Source organism: Stylophora pistillata, chromosome 1, assembly GCF_964205215.1.
Source record: "Stylophora pistillata chromosome 1, jaStyPist1.2, whole genome shotgun sequence".
In the NCBI taxonomy this organism is placed as follows: domain Eukaryota; kingdom Metazoa; phylum Cnidaria; class Anthozoa; order Scleractinia; family Pocilloporidae; genus Stylophora; species Stylophora pistillata.
Genome location: NC_142519.1, coordinates 59,256,475 through 59,275,453, shown reverse-complemented (window position 1 = coordinate 59,275,453; position 18,979 = coordinate 59,256,475). Strand labels below are relative to the sequence as shown.

The 18,979-nt window shown below is 39.4% G+C and overlaps 2 protein-coding genes across 3 annotated transcripts in view; both read right to left on the bottom strand.

Moving 5' to 3' along the window:
* Positions 1-18,979, bottom strand: part of LOC148743431 (uncharacterized) — a 95,153-nt gene that overhangs the window by 38,336 nt on the left and 37,838 nt on the right. For both annotated transcript variants that reach the window (XM_088726403.1, XM_088726407.1), the window contains exons 4-6: positions 11,120-11,443; positions 10,772-11,011; positions 10,357-10,480 (exon numbers count right to left, since the gene is read on the bottom strand). In XM_088726403.1, coding sequence (XP_088582529.1) covers positions 10,357-10,480; positions 10,772-11,011; positions 11,120-11,443 — 688 coding nt within the window. The remainder of the gene's footprint in view (positions 1-10,356; positions 10,481-10,771; positions 11,012-11,119; positions 11,444-18,979) is intronic.
* Positions 6,348-9,880, bottom strand: LOC148743436 (uncharacterized). The gene is made up of 5 exons (XM_088726411.1): positions 9,643-9,880; positions 9,424-9,495; positions 8,910-8,981; positions 8,636-8,707; positions 6,348-8,314 (listed from the first exon to the last, which is right to left on the bottom strand). The coding sequence occupies exons 1-5, from the start codon at positions 9,738-9,740 to the stop codon at positions 8,239-8,241; spliced, it is 390 nt and encodes a 129-aa protein (XP_088582537.1). The 5' UTR covers positions 9,741-9,880; the 3' UTR covers positions 6,348-8,238.

Here is an 18,979-nt window from a genome sequence, read left to right as displayed (position 1 = left end):
CGCAAAGCGCGAAGTAGACTATTTCATGTATGAAAGGTTCATATTTTCTGTCTTTCAGAAATGTGTTGCTTTCAGTAAGATATGAACTGAGATTATTCCATAGAAAGTGCGCACAAATGATTTTTATTCACGAGTTGTAATGTAGAATAATGATAATAATAAACATTTTAACGTGGAGAAACACTTAGCTAGAGGCTAGTTTACAGGTTTTCCACGAAACAACTTAAAAAATAATTCAAATTGAAAATAACGTTTGCAAGTCCGACACGCTGACCACTCGACCATGCTACCTTCAATATCAACGTATCAATACCTCGCATCAAAAAACAATAGAACGAGTAAACGCAGCGAACGAGGTGGGTAAAACTGAACCTGAAAGTCGTGACCTGAGAGAGAAAACCTTCAAAGACGATCACATTTCACGCTCTCTCCGCCTCCCCTTTCTACGTTGGCAACCCAGAATACCTCGCGTTTGCGAATGATATTCACCGATAAAAATTACAAAGTTGAATTTGAAAATTCCAGTATAATGTCATTTATGAAGATTGAAGGATGCTCTACTCCTCCCTGTCAATATTGCCGATCTGAAAACCCTCCATCCCTATTCCATTACCTTTTTGGTTCACTAGCCTACCATTGTTACGGTATTTTCCAAACCGCCAGAAAGATATAACTCGTACAACTCAACTACTTTATTGACTGACGTAATAACTACGAAGCGATATCGACAACCAATACAATAACTATCTTTTTCACTTAGCTACGGAGCGATATAAATACTAATACAATCAGTATCCTTATAACTTAGAGCCCTTTACAAATAATATCACTTAAATCTCAGTGTACTACCGCACAACTCACAGTTCTCTTGAAAATCTTTAACAAATTGTCGACGTCCGTAATTCTTTCTCTCACGTAGCCTTCCACACGGCTTTCAATTCCAGTAAACAACTCTGTCCGGCTCTCGCTCCTCTGGGCTCTTCGCAACAGCAGTTATAGCTCACTAAAAGGCCTCTCTCTTTAAGCTAGCGTGACTCCTTAATATCTTTCAGAAAAGTTCTAGAATGTTCTAGAGATCTGTAATATTGCTATTTTTAGAAACATTACACTATGATTACATCATAACAAAAATATGCTGAGTCACGGTTCTAGAAGGTTCTCCTTAAAGTTCTCGCTTAGTCATCATGACTAAATGTTCTAGAAACTTCTTCGTTCTATTTTTAATAATTACGTAACGCAACGCACTCTAGAAAAATATGGGCGCTCTCCATAACACCCTCCCCCTTCGAGAAAAGAAAGTTTGCAAAACTTTCTTGCAAAGCTCAAGGTCTCGAGAGGCAGTCTGCAATAACATTATCCTTTCCTTTTATATGTCGGATGTCCAAGACATACTCCTGCAGCATTAAACTCCACCTCAACAATCGCTGATTCTTGCTCTTTAATTTGTGAAGAAATACGAGGGGGTTGTGATCGCTATACACAACAACGGGCAAACTTGAGGAACTAACATAAACTTCAAAATGTTGAAGAGCTAACAGCAGTGCTAAACATTCCTTTTCGATGGTGGAATAGTTCCTTTGACTTTTGTTAAACTTCTTTGAAAAATAACAAACCGGGTGTTCTACACCTTCATCATCCTCTTGTAACAACACAGCACCAGCGGCAACATCGCTTGCATCAACAGCCAGCTTGAACGGTGAAGAGAAATCAGGCGCTGTTAAAGCAGGGGCACTCTGTAACATGGCTTTCAGCTCCTCAAAAGCCTTTTCACACTGGTCACTCCAATTAAATTTCTCCTTCTTGCTGAGCAGTTTTGTCAATGGCTCTGTGACGGATGCAAAGTTAGAGCAAAACCTTCGATAATAACCAGCCATACCAAGGAAACGCATCAGTTGCTTTTTGTTTTCTGGTCGTGGAAACTTGATTATGGCTTCGACCTTGGCGTTAACTGGCTGTACTTGTCCTCGTCCGACGACATGTCCCAAATACGTCACTTGTGCTTGGCCAAACTCGGTTTTGGAGAGATTGATTGTTAATTTGGCCTCGCTCAACTTCCTGAAGAACTCGCGGATAGTTTCTAGATGTTTCTCCCAAGTTTCACTATAGATGATTACATCATCAATATAGGCTTCACAATCCTCAAGGTTGGCGATGACTTTGTTAATGAGACGTTGGAAGGTAGCAGGAGAATTTTTCATACCAAAGGGCATGACCTTGTATTGGTAGAGTCCTTCTGGAGTTACAAATGCTGATATCTCCTTAGCGCGATCCGTTAACGGTACTTGCCAGAATCCTTCGAGAAGGTCAAATTTCGTTACATACTTTGCCTTTCCCAGCTTATCGATACAATCATCCATTCTTGGGATTGGAAAGGTGTCTGTCTTAGTCACACTATTAACTTTCCTGTAATCGGTACACATCCGATAGCTCCCATCCGGTTTAGGCACGAGTATACATGGAGAACTCCAACTACTGCTGCTTGGTTCGATAAAATCGTTCTCCAACAAATATTTTACCTCTTCTTTGAGATACTGTTGTTTTCTCGGATTCAGCCTGTATGGGTGTTGTTTAACAGGAGCAGCATCACCGACATCCACGTCATGGTAAATCTGATTTGTCCTAGATGGTACATCAGGGAACAGGTCACTATACTTTTCAAGTAGCTTCTGTAGGTCTTGACGTTGACTCTCTTCAAGGTGTGACAGCTTGGAGTCCAAATTTTTTAGCACATCGGAGTTGGTGAGTTTTGATGCGTCAGTAGGACTGAGATGACTACTACTAAACTCACTACTTAAGTCTTCGGGCTCAGAAATAACTACATTAACGTTTAGGGGCTCTTTAACTACATTATTATCTCTCTCTACGTAAGGCTTTAACATGTTAATATGACATAATTGCGTCTGCTTACGCCTATCTGGAGTAACTACTATGTAATTAAGGTTATTTAACTTCTTCTCAATAACATAAGGGCCAAAAAATCTAGAATACAATGTGTTACCGGGCACTGGCAACAATGCAAGAACCTTTTGACCTGGCTTAAAACTACGTTCTACAGCGTCTACATCATACTTCTTCTTCATTAACTTCTGAGAAGAACTAAGATTGTCTCTAGCTAGTTCACAAGCTCTAAATAACTTAGTACGAAAGTCTGAAACATATTGTAAAAGATTAATAGACTCACTACTGCTTGAAAATAATTTCTCCTTAAGCAGTTTAAGAGGCCCTCTCACAGTGTGCCCAAATACGAGTTCAAACGGACTAAATCCTAGGGACTCCTGGACGGACTCGCGTGCCGCAAACAGCAATAGGTGGATTCCCTCGTCCCAATCTTTCTCTGTTTGGAAACAGTAGACTCTCATCATGTTCTTTAAAGTCTGGTGCCACCTTTCAAGAGCTCCTTGACTTTGAGGGTGGTACGCAGATGATCTATACTGTGCGATTCCAAGCTCGTGCATTACTTGTTGAAAAATACCAGACATGAAATTAGAACCTTGGTCAGACTGGATAGCGCTAGGAAGACCGACCAGCGTAAAAAACTTCGTTAAAGCTTTGACGATAATCTTGGCCTTGATGTTTCTCAGGGGCACGGCTTCAGGAAATCTGGTGGACGCACACATGATGGTTAACAAGAACTGATTTCCAGACTTCGTTCTTGGTAGCGGTCCGACGCAATCAACAATTACACGGGTGAATGGTTCTTGAACGGCTGGCAGAGGCTGCAGTGGCGCTTTTGGAATGGTTTGGTTTGGTTTCCCAACCATCTGACAGGCGTGACATGACCTACAGTACTCAGCTACATCTTTTCTCAGGTTGGGCCAATAGAAATTATTCAAGATCTTCCTGTGAGTTTTGTTCACACCTAAATGGCCAGCCAGGGGAGTCTCGTGTGCCATACTTAAAATGTCTTGCCTGTAAGTTTTCGGGACAACAACCTGGTACTTAACAGCCCATTCGTCCTCGGCTGGAACATCGAGCGGTCTCCACTTTCTCATTAGCACTCCATTCTTTGTAAAATAACAGGTGGGGTTCTGTGATACTTCGTTTTCACTGACGCTTCTTGAAAACAACGGTGAAATTTCTGGGTCTTCACGTTGTCCAGCGATGAGCTGAGAGGTCGACATCTTCTCAGACTGATCTGTTAAATTCTTCTCAGGTAGGATTTCTGTTGGCTCAGAAGGGGAGGGACTTGGCTGCTCATCCTCAAAAACTTGACTGATAAGGGTGTCCGCTAAGGCAATTTCTTCATCGCTGGTTTTCCTCTTCTTGTTCATGGCTCGCGTTACTACACATGCAGGATAAAGACCAGGAATTATCTTCTCGACGGGGTCTGGAGACTTTTCTGAACTAGGCTTCTCTGTAACGACAGCATTAATGACCACTTTGTCTTTTGCAAGGTCATTTCCAAGGATAAGATGTACTCCATCGAACGGCAATGTTGATTGTATTCCAACTTTCACAGGACCAGACACAAGATCTGACGACAGAAAAACTGTATGGAGCGGCACTGGGGTATACTCGGAACTGATTCCTCTGATTAGAACACTTGCACCAGTGGACGATTTCTCAGAAAACAACAACGTGTCACTTAATAGCAAAGACTGTGAGGCTCCAGTGTCTCTTAGAATCTTGATCGGTACTGAATCTGTCATATCACGGGATAATGATACTGAGCCATCGTGAATAAAGGGCTGGAACATATCCATGACAGATTTAGACGAACCACTGACGTCATTTGTAGAGATTGTCTGGGTCTCCGCTCGAGAAAATCGCGGAGGTGTACATTCACTTTCAGAAAATGAAGGCGACGGCTTGGCAACAAATCCGTTGGGCTTCGATTCCACACCATATCTTTGCGCAGGTCTCCACTTTTCTGGGCAACTGGAAATCAGATGACCTTCTTTTCTGCAATAATAGCAGGTTGGTGGCTTGATGGGCTTATTTGGAACAAACCTGTTTTGTCTTGGCGAGGTGGAGCTGGAACGATTTGTAAAATGGTTACCAGGGTTCTGTTTGGGAGGTGCTCCGTCATTCTGTTTACTCCGCTGGCTTCCAACCCATCGTGATACGGAGGGAGGCTGAAATCTACTGTTAGGCTGACGGGGCTTTTCCATGAAGTTCACTTTGTGACTCAGCGAAAATTCATCTGCTAACCGTGCAGCGTCTTCCAACGTTTCTGCTCTTTGCTCGTTAATGAACGTTCGGACATCACTATGAATGCACCTCTTAAATTCTTCAACTAATACCAACTGTCTTAACTTATCGTGACTCTTATCTACTTTCTGTGAATGACACCAACGATCAAATAACTGTTCCTTACTCCTAGCAAATTCTACGTAGGTTTGACTACTAACTTTCTCATAGTTTCTAAACTTTTGACGATAAGCTTCAGGAACTAACTCGTAACCCTTTAAAATAAGATCCTTAACTTCGTCGTAACTTGCAGCTTGTTCTACACTTAACTGTGTATATATTTCCCTAGCTTTACCAACCAATACACTTTGTAATAACATAACCCAGTACTCTTTAGGCCACTTAAGACTACTAGCTACTTTCTCGAAGTGCAAAAAGTACTTATCAGCATCTTTTTCTTGGAATGGAGGCACTAACCTAATGTTCTTTGTAACATCAAACTTTTCACTATGCTTTTCACTACCCGAGACTAATCCTAATTGCATTTGTACCTCTAACTTTTTCATTTCCATTTCATGCTGAAATGTCAGTTTCTCTTTCTCTAGCCTCTCTTGTCTTTCCTCTCTCTCCAGTCTTTCCTTTCTCTCCATTTCTTCTCGTCTTTCTTGTCTTTCCATTTCGACTATCTTCAGTCTTTCTTGTCTCTCCATTTCTTCTCTCTTCAGTTGCATCTCTCTTTCCTCTTGCATTTCTAATTTCTTAAACTCCCACTGAAGCTGTAGTTTCTTTAACTCCGAATCAGACGTTTCAAATGCTTCCAAAACTGTCTCTTCGAATACTTGTAAACTGACTAAATGTTTAACAATGATATTCTGAATCTGGCGTTTTCGCATTGCCTTCTTAACCTCTAACTGTAAATGTTTCGCTAACGAAATCAGCTCGTCCTTCTTTAAGTCGTAAAACGTGTCCTCACAAGGTTCTGACATGAACTTCTCTGGATCAAAATCAGTCATCTTTAAGCTTTTCAAATAAGATTACTGAATACTATAATACTCTTCTGTAAAATTCTCTCCCGGACAGTTACCTCTGCTCTAAATACACTTCCACAAAATTCGCTCCCGGACAGTTACCACTGCTCTAAATACACTTCCACAAAATTCGCTCCCGGACAGGCCCCCAATTTCTGTTACGGTATTTTCCAAACCGCCAGAAAGATATAACTCGTACAACTCAACTACTTTATTGACTGACGTAATAACTACGAAGCGATATCGACAACCAGTACAATAACTATCTTTTTCACTTAGCTACGGAGCGATATAAATACTAATACAATCAGTATCCTTATAACTTAGAGCCCTTTACAAATAATATCACTTAAATCTCAGTGTACTACCGCACAACTCACAGTTCTCTTGAAAATCTTTAACAAATTGTCGACGTCCGTAATTCTTTCTCTCACGTAGCCTTCCACACGGCTTTCAATTCCAGTAAACAACTCTGTCCGGCTCTCGCTCCTCTGGGCTCTTCGCAACAGCAGTTATAGCTCACTAAAAGGCCTCTCTCTTTAAGCTAGCGTGACTCCTTATATATCTTTCAGAAAAGTTCTAGAATGTTCTAGAGATCTGTAATATTGCTATTTTTAGAAACATTACACTATGATTACATCATAACAAAAATATGCTGAGTCACGGTTCTAGAAGGTTCTCCTTAAAGTTCTCGCTTAGTCATCATGACTAAATGTTCTAGAAACTTCTTCGTTCTATTTTTAATAATTACGTAACGCAACGCACTCTAGAAAAATATGGGCGCTCTCCATAACACCATGTATGAGTTATATAGAGGATATAACATGGCCGCTTGGGGATACGAATTTTATCCTCTCGTGCTGAAAGTATCTCTCACGAGTGAGCGCAGCGAACTTTCAGCACGAGAAGATAAAATTCGTATCCCCAAGCGGCCATATAATGTTCTGTTTATTATATAGATACTGATGAAATTTCAAATCAACCGACCGCGCGCCTGAGCGAAAAGCTCTATTGTAATTGGGTAATTATGTTGGTAACCATGGCCACACCAATATCCTCACACGCGAAAGATAAAAATAGTAACTTCACTGCGCGCGGTGAAGATATGATTTTTTAGTAAAAGGAGAAATCCTGGTATTTCATCAGTATTTATATAATAAATAGCAATTCTTGTCACATCGCGCTTCAATAAAATAAGCACAAGCATAGGTTTAGATATTGTTTACATACAGTTGGACCAACTCTGTGTTGTTGTGGAAGACTTCAGGTGGTAGCTCCTCTATTTGGTTTGTACCCAAGTACCTAAAAGGAGGATACATCCTGCATTGAGGTTAAACATTTAACCCCCGGTTTATTGTTGTTGTATATTTTCTCAAGATGAATGCCATAATAGTCATCTAGAGATGGATGCTCTGGTGCATGTGAAAACGGAGATACTCTTCACTCACAGCCTTTTCAGCTTGACTAACTGAGAAAAAGAGTCACCTCGCAATTTTTGAATATAAACTAGTGGGCAACACTTTTACGAACAGTAGTTGAAAAACTTCTTTATTCTCCGACACGTTCCGCCTAACTGTCGTAGACTTCTTCAGGGAGTTTTACAAGTATAACTAAATACCTGTAAAAACGCCTCTAAACGCTTCTAAAACTGTGGCCCCCAAAACATTTTTCTCACCTTGCCTTACACGTTTTAAAATCTTTCAAAAAACTTCGCCTGTTCCTGTTAGTAAGTCCAGCCAAGCCTCTATGGCCATTGGCCCCGTAACTTTGGCTTATAAACACAGACGTTTAGTTATACTTGTAAAACTTCCAGAAGAAGTCTACGACTACGACAGTTAGAGTCGGACAATAAAGAAGGATCAACTAGTTACTATCTCTAACGTATTGCTTTACACAGCGTTATAATTACACTGTAAGGACAATTCCTATTAATCAATCATGTTGTAAATCTACTTTCTTAAGTAAAAGTAGAATAACAAATCACGGAGTATTGTGTGGTAAATATACTATCTTGATCATCTAATAAACACTCTACATTGTCCAAGACTTGATCGGCGATAGATATTCAAAGGTTCTCCACTTACAGCCTATGCAGCTTGACTAATGGAGTAAATAAATCACAACGCAACTTTGTGATCTTGTTTTTGTTTAACCATCTATCGGTGGATAACAAGATAAAGCAGTCAAAGCATGTACAACTGCTCTCAGTTTTCAAATTTAAATAACGAACCAAGACTAGGGAAATAGAGCGTCATAGAGGGTAAATATAACTATAGTACGCTTTTTTTTTGTCAGTCGCTAACAAATATCTATTGTGGTTTTCGCGATGGTGAACACAAAAGTAATGTTCCCTCACTCACGACGACTATGGTTTCGTTAACCAGTATTTCGATTATTTTATAATTAATAACGATAACGATCATGACAGTAAAAAAAAAATTTGTCAAAATCGAGCACAAACGTGTTAACCGCCTTACAATTTGACCAATTCAGTGTTGTAGTTGAAGATTCCTGATGGTAGCTCCTCTATTTGGTTCTCTTTTAGGGTCCTATAAAAATGATACATAATGAATTTTTGGGTGGAAGTTTTTAAACGTCCGTTAATTATCGGCATTTCTTCAAATATTAAAGAAATTCATTCAGTCCCGTACTAGGTTTGCGGTCGTTAACTTTTTTAATTTTATTTTCTGTAAGAAATGGTACGATCTGAAACACAAAATGGCTGATCTAGGAGTACCAATTTTCACTTACAGCCATTGCAGCTCCATTAACTGAGAAAATAAATCACCACTCAACTTCTTGATCTTATTACCGTCTAACCATCTGTAAATGTTGAAAACTTTGTCTTACCATCATATAGGAAAATGCGACTGCTAAACTGGTAAAATTAGAGAAAGTGGTGCGTAGTACGGAACCTGAAAGTTGTCACCTGAGAGGGAAAACCTTCAGAGACTATCACATTTCGCCCTCTCTCTGCCTCCCCTTTCTACGTTGGCAACCCAGAATACTTCGCATTTGCAAATGAAACAAATTCACCGATAAAAATTGGAAAATGGAATTTGAAAATTCCAGTATATTGTCATTTATGAAGATGGAAGGATGCTCTACTCATCTCTGTTAATATTGCCGATCTGAAAACCCTCCAACCCTATTCCATTACCTTCATGGTTCACTAACCTACCATGCATGAGTTATGTAGCAATTCTTGTCACATCGCGCTTCAATAAAATAAGCACAAGCATAGGTATAATCCTTAGTTACTTACAGTTTCACCAACTCTGTGTTGTTGTGGAAGACTTCAGATGGTAGCTCTTCTATTTGGTTTGTACCCAAGTCCCTAAAAAGAGGATATACCAGGCATTGAAGTGAAACTTTTAGCTTCCTGTGAATTTTTGTTGTATATTTTCTTAAGATGACTTCAAAAATAGTCAGCTAAAAATGGGTGTTCTTATCCATATAAAATCGGGATATACTTTTCACTCACAGCTTTTTCAGTTTGACCAACTGAGAAAAGGAGTCACCTCGCAACTTCTTGATCTTGTTATTACGTAACCATCTGGAAGTGTTGAAACTTTGTCTCATAAGAAATTATCAGTGTTCTATTAATAAACAGAGGGAAGAGGCGGGAACTACAGAGCCGTAACATTGGGATCTGAGAGAGAACACATGCATGTACGACTTTCTTTTGTGTTCGCCCTTTCTGTCAAATTTGCTAAAAACGTAGAAACCCTGGAACATTCGCGTAGTTTGGAAGTCTTAGCTCGCCTTAATCCCCTATATTCTCTTTTAGTGAGTAATTTTCAGTTTATCATTGGGCTGTAGTAACGGTAAGCTCCTTCATGAACTGATCAACTTTTTAGCGAGTAGATAATGGAGAAAAGAGAGAGACTTTCACAGAAATATTTTTATTAGCGTAATGATAAAGGCGATTGGAAGGCAAACAAACTTAGGCAACCGATTGCAATACTCGGAGCATTCCGTATCTGGGGTCTGAATGGGAAAATCTCAACCAATGGAGCTCCCGAATTAAATAAGCAAATGAAATTCGAGTAGTTAGGATTTCGGATCGCTGAGATGTTTGAGAAAACAATAAATGATTGTAATAAACTTTGGTGACATTTGGTTTAAGATTTTCACCTAGATATCTACGAGTATATACAAGTTATACAGGTTAAACAAAAAGAGTTGACGTGCTTACAATTTCGCTGTAGAAAGGGGTAAGGGCCGTGAAACTGACTGTATATGTTTTCCTCCACATTCAATGAGGGTAGCTGCACTCATGATTCCAACTGCTGTGGTACATTTGCAAGGATGTGTGCACCCTAGAATATGGCAAGAAAACATGTTTTTTATTTACGAGCTGTTTGCTGAAATTTAGGTTTTTTGGTTGTACTTGCTGAGCTTCGCTCTCGTTATCTCGTGAATCCTCAATACTATTTCAATGTTGTTGGGTCGCTTAAACAATAATGTCAGTCTCTCAGTTGCGGAGGCAGGAGAAAAAGCTTTAGGATTTCCTCATTTCACCAGCGAGCTATGGAAACACTGCAATTTTGCAGTATATTTCCTTCTCAGCCCTATTGGGTTTAGAATCAAATATTTCCAAATAAACTCACTTTCAATGATGAGATGAATTTCTTTTTTTTCATGTCTGTTCACTTCACAGCTGTACTTGTCATAGTTTTCTCCATTAATGTTCAGCTGATACTGCACACTTGTACTGTTCTGTACCACTGTGCCGTTCTTTCTCCAAACAATAATTGGTGCCGGTGCACCTTGTGCTGGACACCATAGAGATGAGGTTTGGTTGAAAAGAACAAACTGAGCTGTAGCCACGTTATCAAGATTGGGGTAGACTAGAAGGGAACAAATGAATGAAATGTACTTATACCTCTGTCATGTTCTGTCGATCGACTTAAAAACATTTTAAAATTGTAATAGTTTGTAGCTTCAGAAGACAATACCTGTTATGTTAGATGTTTTGTTGATGTAAGAGCCCCAAAACCTGATATTATGCTTGGAAAAACCGAATTTACTGATCCACAAGTTTTGTCCACCGGATCGCACAATACCAGAAATGTTCCTTCCACAAAATCTTCCAAGAAGATGGGCAGACTTGTTGTATCCATCGCGAATCGTAAGGTACATATCATTAATGCATGGTGTTGGATGTGACGTCTCCAAGGTGAAATTGAGTTCCAAATAATGTCCTTTTGGAGCTTGCAAAAGTTGACTTGAGTGAAACGATGGCACATCTCTCTGAAGGCTTACTTCCGCTATTAGCGCAACTGCAAGTAAAATCAGAGTAAACGAGAGGACAAAGAGAAAAGTTCCTCGCCCAATTCTTGATATATGTCAATTCTGCCGATGCATTGCAAGACAGCATCTCGAATGGACCCTTGTTTTCCAGAAAAATCCAGAGCGGAGACAAAAACGATAGGACGTTTTGATTGAAAGCCATATATAACAAATTACGCCGTCATTGGTTGTCTATGAAAACCTGTATTAGTAAGATAAAGATGAGGATATAACTTCACACCGGCGGGACTGTTACATCAGCATCGACAAGAAGTAAAAGGAAAGAAACCACACAGACTATCTATATCCTGGTTTTGGAGAGGTTCAGCCGGAATACTCGCTGATACTTTGAAACCTCACTTGATCTGTTAAATATTCAGAGATATTTAGACGTAATTTATCTCCTGGTTTTTAATTTCAAGCACAAGAAACATATTGCTCGTTTCAGCATCATATTAATTGCAAGATATCAACCAGCGAGAATGTATCGCGCACCGATTGAAATAAACGAGCGGATAACAAATTCATTTTTGTAGACATAGCCTCATCCTATGTTCTCGTGTGATTGGTATGGAGATATTGTTTTCCGTAAAATACACATATCTTTTCTTACGATCTTTCGGTTCGCTACTATGATTCATTAACCATGCGATGAAATTTTATACAAACGCATTTTAACAAACTTTTCTCTCCTCAGGACGGATATAAATGACATTATTACGTGAGCGCGCCTTTAATGCCGAACATCAACAATAAAAACAATTTGCTTTCTCTAAGCGCAGAGGATACGGCTGGTTGCTTAATAATGAGAGAAAAAAACTGTTTTGCAAGACGATCTGGTTGAAATTAAACAAAGAGCCACTAAACTGTATTTTGCTCAGCCAAACGCTTGCGCTGCATAGTTTGAATATTTTTTATGTCACGGACATGGTCTGCTGCTGGTTTATTAAGCCCGTTCCTACTCATGGGAGGATCGAAGACCGGAAAGCCGTGAAAGCGACGAAAGTAGGACCTATGTGCTGGATGTCACCTAATTTAATAAGGAGCAGTGGAACATGTTTCGGGTTCCCATCCAACAGTCGCTTTCCGTCAAGTGTTTCTGTCGCGCTGAGGTCCTTAATCTTCTCGCGAGTGCATTCTATTTAGACCTAAACATTTAAGCAAAAAGGCTAGATAAGAACAGACGATGTAACGAATTTAAGAAAATAAATGACATTTTTAAAAGTCATGTTTCGACAGTAACTACTGTCATCTTCAGTTAAAAATATTACTTCGTAAATACTTTAACTGAAGATGTTGGTAGTTACTTTCGAAACATGTCTTTTAGAAATGTCATCTAAGCAACAAGTGCAGGGCAAGATACCTTCAGTCTTATATCAGCTTGTGATTTGCTTTGGAATAAGCTCATGTGAAATATTTATTCTTTTGGCTTGATATCCTTTTTAATAAACATAAAAATGCTTACAGAAAGCGCTTAAGAAACCCCATATGGTCCTTCTGGACGCCATCTTCCTGTTTTCAGTTGTTAAGCTGAGGGGAAGTGAAAATAGTCACTTGCGTGTATCTCTCCATATAACGTTTTCGTACAACTTAGTTTATGTACATGAATTAAGTTGAAATATTTGATAAAAACAAAAGCCCTTTCGTTCTCTGCTTAAAGCGCCGTACATGTTAGCGGAGGCCATATTGAAGGCACCGCTCTGCACATTTGCAACTCGAGAACAATTTAAATTACCATATTCGGTTCATGTCATGACGGTAACTAAGGAATTTTATAGCATTCCAGTTACACTTACCTTTCCAGGCTTACCTTTGCAATTACATTTTTGCAGTAATATTTAGGTAATTCCTCCAAAGATTACTTGTTTCTTGTTTTTCCGATTTAGTCGTCCGCGCCACCAAGCACGTGTCTTCAATAACTGACTGAACACGAAAACGTAAAGATGTTGTCATCATTCTTATTTTATTCCAGCGGCGAGAGTCTGAATATCTAACACACCACTATTTATAATAACCCATTAATAAGTAAATATATAATTATCATTATCATTGGAAAGCGGCATGGGAAAAATTAGTAAGTGCTTAATGTCAAGCTTACAGATCTATAGATGTTTTGTAACCCCGTAAATGAAGAATGGCTGAAGTAACTCATAATTGCCTGAGTAAACATCGAGGATACAAAAAGTGCAGTTAATTTTTCCGATAGGTTTGATATTTCCGTCCCTCACTCAATTAAGTCTGTGACCTATTTTACTAACATTTCACCCTATCGACATTTGGAATATCAAAAAGAGGTAAATACCTGGAGTATATTTTCGCATCTCCCTCACTTCAACTCAGATCAAACTGTCGAACTGCATTTAAATAGCGTTGAATTCACATACAGAAGGCCGTCTGCATACAGCTGTTCCAGATCATTATCTTAAGCCAGTTTTGCATTTCCATAAATATAGTCGTCACGGTAACGAGTGACACATTACGGGCGTTTAAGAAAACATTGTTGGTTTGACAATAAAAAGGAAGTACTTTCTTCCAACATCTTTCAAAATGCCGTTAGCGTCTCCTCTCCTCCCTCCCACGGGGACGTTCATAAATTTCTGGTTCTGTAAGAAGGGGGGTGCTATTAGAAAGTTGTCTGATAAGTGACGTGATCAGAGACCATAGAATGTGCCCTAAAGCGACAATTGTAATACTAGGTCTCTGCGAATACCTCGCCCCCAACCCTCCCCAACCATACACACACACACACCAAAAGATATTACGTAATGTTAATCAAAGTATGATGAGATTGAATAAAGGCTGAAAGTTTCTAAAGAAACTGTGGTGCTGCGTCGGTGGGGGCAACAAAGTAATTTGGTTATATCAACTAAGTTGAAATTGTAAATTGGCCACCGTAGCAAGTAAAAAAGCTGAGGTTGATACCCTCATGCATAGTGGAGAAGTGACGAGGCAAGTACTTCTTATACCCTCTTCTTATAAGGGGAGGGTTGCGGGTCGTTGTTTCATATTTTAAATCGCTTTTTCGTTTTTTGCGCGAAAAAAGATGGCTTTTCAAATTTGGTGTCAGTATCAGTTTGCGGTTTTTATTTTTTTCTTAGCATTTGGTTTTGGTTTTCGGGAAAAAACCCGCAGTTTTTCTGACTTGATATCCTATTCGGACCTATTTGGTTTTCTATTTTTTTTCCAAAAGAAAAAAAATTCAGTATACATTGACTCTCTTGACAGCGTTTTGTTTTTTTTCGGACCAAACTAGTCAACCCGCCTGATGGCGGAAAACTAATAAGTTTTCTGTTATTTTGCTGTGTATGTTATTACTTGAAAATGTCCTCTTCGATATTTGCAAATGAACCCCATGTACAGCAGGAATGAGATTATCGTTGTTTTCTTTTTTCATATTTAAATTTTATATTTCAAGTTTCAATATTTAATGGAAAACGGAAAAATAACAATATTTCATTTTCATAATAGTTATGGATCCAGGTGTTTTTGTGTTTTTAATTTGAATATTCGTTGATAGCTTTAGGAATCATTTTGACATGGAGAAAAACAGCAGAGAGGTAAATGGATTCCCAATTATTGTTGTGTTTTGAAATACCAACTAACCTCTTAGTAAAAGACTGGACGAATTTCATCATACTGATATTTTTAAACACGTTGACTTCTGTTACTCCTTACTGGGTTCAAGTTATTTCGTAATGCTACCGTTGTGACACCAGTGACACTCACTTTCAAGTTACAAGTCGAACCATGCGGTCGTGTCTCGGTGGCGTTCTCATGATATGCCTCTTATCGTATCTACTTGCTGTGCAGCTGTCAATAAGTCGTTGGAATCTGGCGAATAACAAAAATTTGGAGGCTTTGGTGATTGCTAAAGATACGAATCAAGCGGAGATAAATCCTAATGTAAGCAGTTTGAAATCTAGCGCGAAAGAATCCTTCAAGATGGCGCCTGCTCTAAAGCTCACACGTGCTCTGCGCTTCATTAATATCATACTGGCTGCCAATTTGATCTTCCTTTCGAATGATGTTGCTTTGAACCCTGGTCCCATCTACCTACGCGTTTCAAGTCAGGGAAGAGGAATAAGGATTGGGTAATGGAACATTCAACACCTAACAGACGCTAAGTTTGAACAACTCACTCTCGTTGTCGCTTAATGCCCACAAGGATTCAGCAAACAAAATTGACGTACTAATCTGAACCGAGACCTTTCGTAGCAGTAAAAAGCCCGACTCATTTTACCAAGTACATGGATATGACTTATTCCGGAAGGACAGAGTTGGAAAGCAAGGGGGGGGGGGAATAATGATTTCTGTGAATGACAAACTACAAGCAAAAAGTCGCCCAGATCTGATGACAACTGAAATCGAAACGCTCTGGCTTGAAGTATGCCCTTTAAAATCAAAGCGCTCATTGCTCATTGCTGGTGTCTATAGACCTCTGTCGTCCACGTCTGAGGTTGACTCAAGCATTGCAAAAAACATCGAAAAAGCCTATTTGTTGAACAAGGAAATGGTTCTCTTAGGAGATTTTAATGTTGACTTCCTAAATGCAAATCAGGCAAGTAAACACAAGCTCATTAAAACACTAACTAACTTGCTACACCTAACCCAACTCGTCAAAGAAGCTACAAGGCCCGTTTCAGGAATGTGTCTAGATCATATCTGGTCAAGTCACCCAGAAAGGTTAACGTGTGTACAAACAAAGAATATTAGAATGTCATATCACCTTCCAACAATGGCGGTTCGACGCTACAAAGGTCTGACTTCACAAAGGAATAACTCGAGTAACACTGCTAAAAAATTTGTGGATGATTTGAGCAAGGCCCCGTGGGACACTGCTTTTGTTTTCGAGGATACTGACGACATTGTCGACAGCTGGTATTAAATTTTTACTGACATCCTTGATTCTCACATCCCCGTGAAAGAGAAAAGAGTGAGTAAAAATGCCCAGCCAGTTTGGTTCACTACAGAAATTAACGACGCCATGAGAAGAAGAGACAAACTAATAAAGAAAGCTAGAATTTCTGAAAGTTCTACTGACTGGGCTACCTTCAAACGTGCTAAAAATGAGGTGTGCAAATTGATAAGGAATGCCAAGGAGCAACTTTTTAAGAACCAATTTACTGAACATAAAAATAATCCTAAAAGATTGTGGAACCTCATCAGGAACCTAACGAGACAAAACGTAAACAATCATGCTCCTATACGTCAGCTGAAGGAAGAAGCTAAATTTATTACAGATCCACTTGACATTGCTGAGTGTCTAAACCTCTCGTTTGTGAAGCAGCCCCTAAAACTGCTACGAAATAAACCACCAAATTCATCGTCACGCGTTCCTCTTAAACACATTAAGTACCTCACAGCAGAAAGCGTAAAAAGAACACAGTTAATCATCCCACATATCACACCAAAAAAGATCGAGGAGTTGCTAAAACTCATGCCATCCCACAAGGCGGCGGGATCTGACGGTCTCGGTCCCATGCAATCTCCTTACCACTAAGTCGGTTTATTAACCATTGCATTGATACAGGCAATTTCCCGTCTGCATGGAAAATTGCCAAAGTCACGCCTATTTACAAGGGGCAAGGAAGTAAAGCCGACAAGAACAATTATCGTCCAATCTCAGCACTCCCTTTACTATCAAAAATTTTTGAGAAACATATCCACCAAGCCCTGTACAACTACATGAGAAACAACAACTTGTTGTACACCTTGCAGTCAGGTTTCCGAAGATCCAACTCTACGGAGACAGCGCTCATTCGGCTGACGGATCAGTTGTTATCTTACATGGATAAAGACCAAGTCAGTGGGCTTGTATTTGTGGATTACAAGGAGGCCTTCGACTTACTTGACCATGACATACTTCTGTCCAAGCTCGAAGCATACGGTATAACATCTAGGGAATTGGTGCTCTTAACGAACTACTTAAAGGGTAGAAGGAACTCAGTTGTCATTGATGGAGTGCATTCAGAATACAGGCTGATCTCACACGGTGTTTCGCAAGGCACAGCTATTTATCATCTTTGTAAATGATCTCCCAAACTCAGTCTCTAAGTCAACAGTAGACATCTACGCAGACGACACTAGTTTAAGTACTTCCGCTGTAGTCACAGATCCACCTGCAATTCAGCATCGGCTCCAAAAAGACATAAACAAGATTGCCGACTGGTCATCTGAAAACAAGATGGTACTTAATGCCTCTAAAACAAAAAGTCTACTAGTAACTGGCAAACGACTAAAAAAGAAAGCTCCAGACACGAATCTTAAATTATCATGCAACGGTTTCGAGATTGAGAAAATATCTTCACAGAAATTACTGGAGTAAAATTAGGCAATCACTTGAGTTTTACTGAACACATAGATGACATTTGTAAGAAAGTGTCACAACGTGTTGTGGTGCTGAAGAAGATTAAGCGTAACCTGCCTCTAGCTGAGCGTAAGCTTTTGATCAACGCCTTGATCAAGCCAATAATGTTGTAGGGCTCATGTGCATGGTGCACTGCGTCAGAAGAGAACGTTAACCGCGTATCCAGGCTGCAAAAGCGAGCAGCTCGAGTAATCTTGGAGGCTGATATCGGTGACCTTGAAAGAAGCGAGACGCTTTTTAGACGACTCGATTGGCTGCCACTTGAGGAAGAATTAAACCTTAAAAGGACCAGTCTAATATTTAGGCTCATCAAAGATAAAAATAATTGTCCGAGCTATATAACAGAGCTTTTAACGAGAAACTCAGACCGAATAACCAGAACCAGTCGCTATGGAAAATATAACTTCGTGTGCCCCTCCTATACTAGAAAAACGGAAGGGGGGCGAACTTTTCAGGCCAGTGGAGCAAAACTATGGAACAGCATCCCTTTAGACATTCGCAAGAAATGCTCCATTGGCTCTTTTAAATCTTCTGTTCCCAAACATTTCTTATCCAAGAACTCTTAGCTTAGTTTTTAGTTGTGCATACCCAGATTTAGATTTTTTTTTATTATCTAATAAGCGTAAATAGTTTTTGATTTTTAACTTAGGGTAGAGGGCCACTGTTTCGTCAGTTTTTAACTGTTATGTGTTACCCTCTGTAAATAAGGTTGTTACTTACTTAGTACGTACCAGCTATGGCGCATGTATATTTCCCACGTTACAAATTTCTTTCAAACACCTTGTTATTTTGTCTTGCTTTGTCTAACCTTTATTACTGGAATTTTACTTGGGCCAATAAACTTTAGATTCCACATTATGCATTTGATGAACTCAGTTAACTTAAGAAATATTGGGCGTTTATGAAAACAGGAATTCTATTTGCTACATGTTTAACACCAGTTACGCTACTTGGCATTATATTTGTATGTTCGGTATGAATAGGTTGTAGTAAAGAGGAAAACAACACGACTCGTCACATTCGTGTGGTTAATAAGTAGCGTGATGTATTAGTAAAGGAGAACAGTCCCTCGTCATGAACGGAATGGTTAAAACCAAGTAGACGAAAACTTCAGTCGATTTTACTCCACATTTGATTGCAATCGAAATCCATCTTAATT

Coding starts and splice junctions, on each gene's coding strand:
- LOC148743436 (XM_088726411.1), bottom strand. CDS start 9,740: ATGAGACAAAGTTTCAACACTTCCAGATGGTTACGTAATAACAAGATC. Junction 9,496..9,642: donor TTGGTCAAACTGAAAAAGCT/GTGAGTGAAAAG, acceptor TCCTCTTTTTAG/GGACTTGGGTACAAACCAAA. Junction 8,982..9,423: donor AACACAGAGTTGGTGAAACT/GTAAGTAACTAA, acceptor CAACATTTACAG/ATGGTTAGACGGTAATAAGA.